Here is a 7,369-nt window from a genome sequence, read left to right as displayed (position 1 = left end):
ATGGGACCTCTCAGGCTCCATAATCACATGAGCAAACCCCTCCTAATAAATCTTTCTATATATCTCTGTGTATCTTATTGGTCCTGTTTCTCTGGACAGGCTGGCTAATACAAGTGCAATAAACAAACTCAGGCAGATCTAGCTGGTTCTGCCTGGGAATAATTTTTTCATTTGCTGTGTTAATGATACTTACTGGGTCAGCATGGTTTAAACCCACCCATAAAACAAGGCAAACAGAAAAGAGCTTTTTCTCTAAGGTCAGAGCTCATTCCCTGTGTTTATGACTCCAAGGGTCAGACTCTGGGCCCTGCGCACCTAGACCACTGAAACCTTTTGTTCTTCCTGATTTGTTGGTCCTTTGTGGGGTCAACTTGTTATTGCTAAGTTCTTTGCCTTTGTCATCTCTTGGCCTCCCCGTCTTCCTACAGGGCACAGCCCCCCTGGTTGCTCTGTTAGCTAGAATTCAGTTTGGGAAGCAGAAATTGCTCTAGGTATTTTAAGCCATGGTTATTTATTGCAAGGAATCGGATGCTTCCCAAACCATCAGGGGGCCTGGGGGAAGGGGTTCTAACCTTGATCTCCAGAGAAGACTCCAAGAACACTTGTATTGCCTCTGAGGCCTCTACTGAACAACTGGTTCCAGAAGACTTTGGTGAGACTGCAATCCAGGGATGGAGCAACTTCCTTTTCTGCAACCTCTGCCCCTGGTGCAGGAACCTCAATGAGATGGTGATGGAGTCTCCCCTACACGGGCCTCCTTACCCCCAGAAAGCGGAGAACAGGTGCCGGAACAGGGTTGCAGAAGAACTTGACATTTCCATGGCCTTCTTGCCCCAGAGGACTTGTTTCTGTCTTTTAAATCTCATCCAAGTGCATTTAATATGTGGAATCAAATTCCCATCCAGCAGCCTGATCGCATGGGAGACTGGAAAATGTAGTTGTTAGCTTTTTTACCTTAACAGTATAAAAAGACACACTGAAGGAAATCCAGAAGGCAATTAGCTAATACTCAGGAATACAGAAGATTCAGGTGGACCAGGGATTGAGATGAGGTTGTTCATCAGCTAAAAATATAGAGTAGGATGGTTACCAGTGATACAGAGCTGAGAGTCAGTCAACAGAGATGAAAAAGCAGCTTTGAGAAACTGAGTGGCAGAAAGTTGTGAGCTTAAGTAAAGGGTACAATGAAAAGCTGTCATAATTCAAACAAGGGGGACAGTAAAAGATGGGTAAACCCAGAAACAGAAGTTGGACACAGACAGCCACTTTTGGAGTTGTGGGCTTCTAGTGCTTGCCTTGTTCAGAGCCTCAACTTACCTAAAGTTGAGGCAGGCCTAAGGCTGCAGATGCACACAGGCTCATTTAGCTGGAACAAGGCAGGGGGAAAGGCAGAGAGCAAAGCAACCTGGACACCATGTCCCAGATCCCACCTGACCCTCAGGACCTGTCTGCCCTTCCCTGCTTTCCCCCCTTTCTCCCCGCCCCCCCGCCCCCCAGCCAGACTAAGTTGTTAGCTATAGACATCTCCATCCCTCCTACTTTCTGCAGCACTTTCTTCAGGATGAAAACTCTTAAATATCCTATACTGAGATTTGCGTAATTATATAAAAGCAATGTAACTATGTTTTGAGTGTATTGGGAGAAGGTACTTAAAACAGGATTATATGTGAGCTTGACTCCATGATAACACTCCCTTATTAATATTAACTACTTTATCAATGAAAACAAAATACTAAGCCCCTTTAAGAAGCATAATTAGGTAAACATTTCCAAAGCAGTGGAAATAATTTATACCAACTGCAAAATAATAGCATTAATTACAGTGAAAACAGAGGAGATAAGAGAAAGGATTCATATATACACAGAGGCCTATATATACATGTATGTAAGTACATGTGCGCACGCACATACACACACACACACACACACATATACAGAAATCATCTTTAAGGCAAAGAAGAACAACAAAACCCCCAAATCCTATAACGTAAATTCTTAGGGCTTAAAAGGTAAAAAGTAGTAAGCAGTACTCACAAGCTAAAAATTACTTCCTTGGCCAAATAAGGTCTTTTGTGAAAGGAGTTTTTCAGCAAACACATTTTGACAATTGACACCCCATGAGCACCATTTGTGGAAAACTTTTTTTTTTTTATTTTGCTGTAATTTGATGAAGCAGGAAGTGGAAATCGATAGGATGTTGCCAAATGCGTTCTTTGCCAATGACCCGTCTTTCTCTCCTTTGCTCCTGTTCCCTAGTAGATAAGAGATAGGAGGAGCCCGAACACAATATATGGATTTTTTTTTTTTTTAACTAATACAATAAAGGAAGTTACAGAACACTTTTAATTCCAGAAATGTTTTCAGCACCATGTTACAGATTTGCTACGTAGCAGAACAAGCCAATTTCAAGCCCAAAGGTGGGTTGGGAGTTTATGTGATTCCCCCAGAACCTTGGGGAGAACCTTCCTCACTGGAGCACTCATCTCTACCTCTCGGCACTGCTGGTTTCCATGACAACCAGGCCAATGTCTAGTTCAGTTTTGCAAATACTTCCCAAAGCCCATTAGGCCTAAAATCTTCTCTATAGCCTCTCAAATCTGCCTTATTTCATCCAACTTTCCTATGGCATCCACTCCCTTTAATCTTCCTCAACTTGTGAGATGAGAAATGCAAGATTCTATAGCAGCAATTTTACCTAATAGACATACAGAGACAGACGTTGGAGAAAACCAAGGAAAAGGAGCAAAAGTAGTGCCCAGGTTACCTTCATGTCGGCTGCCTGATTGTTGCTGTTTCTCATCTTGTTTTAGACTCTGGGCTAATGGTCGTATGCATGTTTACTTGGCTCTTCTGAGCGGATGTTCTCCAAGTGGGTAAAATAAAAGTGATGATGCAGCACAGTAGCAGAAGCACTGTGCTAGGAGTAAACACCTGAGTTCTGAGCTTGAGCTTCTGTCTCAGTGACCTTGAACTACTCTAAAAGGACAAATGGGTTAGAGGATCTCTGGAGGAACTTCCAAGTTTTATCATTCCGTGACCTAGTGTGAGCAGGACTAGTCTTCCTGCCTTCACATAAATTGGTGTTTCCCTAATCAAATATTCTTCCTACAGGTTGGTGATTAAACAGGCCAATCCTAATCTTGACTCGAGTGAGATTGAAAAAACAATTCGTTACTGTTTAGAGAGAGCACTTCTAAATATTCCATCAAAAGGGTCCATTTTGTTCCACGTTTCACAGAGCAGGAATGGAACTTTTAGGGACATCTCTAAAGATACAGTATTTCTCTTTCATTAAGTCTATGCTCGGACACATGCTGGCATTCGCCTGACAGATTATCACTGATTTAAATGTTTCAAAATCATTCTATATTAACTAAACTGTTCATGAAAAACCTTACCGGGAAACATTCTGTGAAACAAAGCTATGCTAAGGAGTAGTTGGTCCAAAGTAAAGATGTTTATTTCTTCAGTTCTGCTCACCTGCAGACGAGTCAAACATCCTAATTATCTTTAGCCGCCCACCAAGCTCAACACAAAGGCTAGTCTAGCAAATGAACCTCTTGAAGGTTATTTATATGTGACCCTCATTTATAAATGACATTGGTCATTTATATATGAAGCAATGCATGTTTGTTAGAGCACTGTTGTAAGATCATTTTGTTAATGTCACATCAGACATTTAATTTTCTTACAGAAATTCTATATGAGTGAGCGTTTCATAGTGGATCGGATACAGATTACACCTGAGGGATCTGAAGGAAGAAGTACTATGATGAGGGAGATTGCAGCTTTGAGGATGCTGTGTCCCTGGGGGAGCAAGAGGAGGTCTCCATACTGAGTGCCTGTTTGCTCCAACTGGTTATGGTGAAGTCCTGCTTTTTATTTTCCTTGGAGTTAAGGAAATGATTTTTTTTTTTAATTTTGTAATTTCTGACTTCCCAGTTGCAGTGTATTATGAGTATCAGAGGAGGTACTATGAAATCAGGCAAATCATTTGTGTGTGTTTTGTAAAATCTGCTAACTATGGGTGCTTGCAAGATATTGTCTTGGGAAGGCCTGGACCAGTCCCTTTTTCTAAATCTAGGCAACCCCGACCTGTTGATAGAGTTAATTTGATTGGATTAAAATTTGTGCCCAGGCCAGCTTGCATGAGCCACGTTCAAAGGCTTCTGTAAAGTGCTACATTTCATCATGGAAATGTTAGGTCATTGAGAGGGAATAAAGGTCAGTAGATATAGAAAAAGTATGGCCTTTGGAATCTTGGTGATAAATGGACATCTTTTGATTTTCTTAAGGTTGCCTGTATTGCCTGAGAAGTAGGAGGTATTTTTTGTATGGAAGGTGAAGGATTTGGTTGAATGCTTTGCTTTTTTTCACTGTATTGGGTCCTAAGAACAGTCATTTGATTACATTTAGCTCAGTTTCTGTCTGCTTTGCATGAAACACAGTCACATACTCACAAACACACACCTAAAAATACAAAGCCTGCAGAGCATTGTTCCAAAGTAAAATGAGATCTTTAAAAGGTAAGCTAATGGCTCAATAACTAATCAGTTTTCAAACAACTGCATTAATCCAGGAAAGAAGCGTTTTCATCCCTAACGTCCCCAAAGGACTTGGGGTGTTCAACATTCTGTCACCATCTTGCAGACCTTTGCTTGGAAGGTACTTTCACAGTCTTACTCAACATGTTTGGAGAAAATTCAGGAAAAGGCTTATACATCAAAGTGCAGGAAAGCCAACTTAAGCTTTAGAATAAATACCCGAATCTCTTATCTTTTCATATTAGTTATTTGCTCTAATCCTTGCAAAGCAAACTCTAATAGTGAGAGGAGGGGCTGGGAAATGAGGAGGAAGGGAAGCTACTGGATTTGAATATCTGATTGAAAACAAACAAAAATGAAAATTCCAACCTCCTTAAAATGTGAATTGGAGTATGAGACTATGAAGAGGGAGACGGGAAGAGTTTTTAAGATCTTCACAGTCTTCTCAGAATAAACACATATCCCCCTGGGGAGAATAATTTTTCCACAAAGATTTACTGTAATTAAACTGGTGGGTTCTGATTACCATCTGGGAGAAATAGAAACTAAATCCTTGTCATTACACCCTCATGTTTGTGAGAGAGAGAGAAACAAATAGTATCTTCCACATAAATTTGGTTCTTTTTTGTGTGTGTATGGATTAAATTCGGTTATATATGTAAAGTGTTTAGAATAGTACCTGGTACATTGTAAGTCTTGTATAAGAGTTTGCGGAGCTTCGAACATGGCGTACCGGGGCCAGGGCCAGAAGGTGCAGAAGGTGATGGTGCAGCCCATCCATCTCATCTTCAGGTACTTGCAAAATAGATCTCGGATTCAAATGTGGCTTTATGAGCAAGTGAATATGCGGATAGACGGCTGTATCATTGGTTTTGATGAGTATACGAACCTCGTATTAGATGATGCAGAAGAGATTCATTCTAAAACAAAGTCAAGAAAACAACTGGGTCGGATCATGCTAAAAGGAGATAACATTACTCTGCTCCAAAGTGTCTCCAACTAGAAATGATCAATGAAGTGAGAAATTGTTGAGAAGGCAATACATTTTGTTTTTTAGGTGTTGTTAGACGTGTAGCTGTAAAACCTTTATTCATATTGTTTTGCTCACCCTCATGGTATTACCAGATGACAATAAATGCTGTGAGATTGTTTTTATTAAAAAAAAAAGTTCGCTATTCTGATCGTTCTGTCTGGTGAGAATGGTAAGTGACATTTAACAAGCCCTCAATACAGGGGTTCTTAGTCACAGGGCTCCTGACGTTTGGGGATGGGTGATTCTTTATTGTGGGGGCTGTCACGTGCATGGCCGCATATTTAGAAGCGACCCTGGCTTCTACCCCCTGGATGTCAGCCATGCCCCTACTCCATGCAGTTGTAACAAACAAAGAAGTCTCCAAACTGCCGGATGTCCCTGGAGGAGCAAAGTCATACTCATTTGGGAACGAGCCTTAATTTATCCCTGGCGCTAAACCCAGTACCTTATTTATGTTATGTATTTAATAGGTTCTATTTTAATCCCCGTTTTATAGATGCAGTAACTGAGGTATTGAAAGGTTAGCTAATTTGCCAGAGTCACGTAGCTAAAAATGCTAATGCCGGGATTCAGATTTCATAGTCTGACATTATCCACTATATTATAACGTGTGTGAAGCTCTTAGCAGAGCAAACTACAAAAATTATTTATTATTATTTCCAACGTAGTTTCTTCTTGTCTTTTGGGATTTTGGTGACAGTTAGTTGATTTTTAGAAATAAAGAATGCTTTTCATGCCCTGCCTCTTGTTACCATGAGCTTCAGCTAAAATACTGGTAAAATAATTATATGGATAAGTTAGTGTTCCTTGAGTTTTCTGTTTATTTCAGCAGTCAAAATAATGTCTTTTTGTCACAAATACTAATTGAGCATCTAAGGATATGAGATGTTGTGCTACAAATATCTTTAAAAAAACTGAGAAAGACTGATTCTCTTGTGAGAGTTTGTCCTTCCCCATCTTTGAAATCTTTAACAAGGGAGCTTGCATGTTACAACAGTGGGCCCCTGCCTCCTGGGAGCACCTGTCCCAGGCAGGGCAATGAGTCTGTCATCTGGGAATTTAAACCTTAGGATACCAGAGAGACTGTGTTCTCCCTCTTCTAGGGTTGAAGATCGAGATAAAATCTTTGGGGGTTAGTAGTGGTAAGGTTTCTACCATGTGGAGAGAGACCATCTGCAGTGATAGATACCCTGATACTCAGAGAGGAGCAAAGATGAGTCTTGGAAATCTTTAAATCCCTGGCTTCTGTTGTTTCTGAGACTGAGCTGCACTTTTGAGCCCCGTGTAGCTGGATTGTTCAGCGCATCCTTAGATACCTATGCCAATGAGGTTCTTTCGACTGCTAGCCCAAAGTATCCTGTCCTTTACAACCAAGAGACTCATTGCACCTATGATCAAGAAGCTTACAAGGCTTGAGAGGTGTTTGGTGGCACAGATCATGGAGGTCTTTGTGTGCCTACCACATTCAGGAACTTTCATCGAGATTAGATAACTCTTGAAGCATTATGAGGGCTGGATTGATGAGGTAATGGATTGGGTACTAGGAGACCTCTTGGGAGCTACTGCAGAAGTTCAGGGAGAAGGAAATGGACTCTCAAAATACACATACAATCAAGAAGAACTGAGATAAATTGGAGAAGAGAAGGAGATGTTGAATAAGAATCTCATAGTACATAGTGTGATACAGGAATCAGAGTTGACGTTAATAGCTGTGTTGCTTTGGAAGACTGGGGTAACTTAGAAGCCAGCATCCTAGCCTGGCTGTAAGTAACTATGGAGATCTTATTATCCT

The 7,369-nt window shown here is 40.8% G+C and overlaps 1 protein-coding gene across 1 annotated transcript; it reads left to right on the top strand.

Annotated features, from left to right (window-relative positions):
- The first annotated feature begins 5,268 nt into the window (after positions 1–5,268).
- On the top strand, positions 5,269–5,547 carry LOC130846300 (small nuclear ribonucleoprotein E-like). The gene has a single exon (XM_057724446.1). The coding sequence runs from the start codon at positions 5,269–5,271 to the stop codon at positions 5,545–5,547; it is 279 nt and encodes a 92-aa protein (XP_057580429.1).
- The last annotated feature ends 1,822 nt before the right edge of the window (positions 5,548–7,369 follow it).

Source organism: Hippopotamus amphibius, chromosome 2 (assembly GCF_030028045.1).
Source record: "Hippopotamus amphibius kiboko isolate mHipAmp2 chromosome 2, mHipAmp2.hap2, whole genome shotgun sequence".
In the NCBI taxonomy this organism is placed as follows: domain Eukaryota; kingdom Metazoa; phylum Chordata; class Mammalia; order Artiodactyla; family Hippopotamidae; genus Hippopotamus; species Hippopotamus amphibius.
This window is presented reverse-complemented; position numbering and strand designations above follow the sequence as displayed.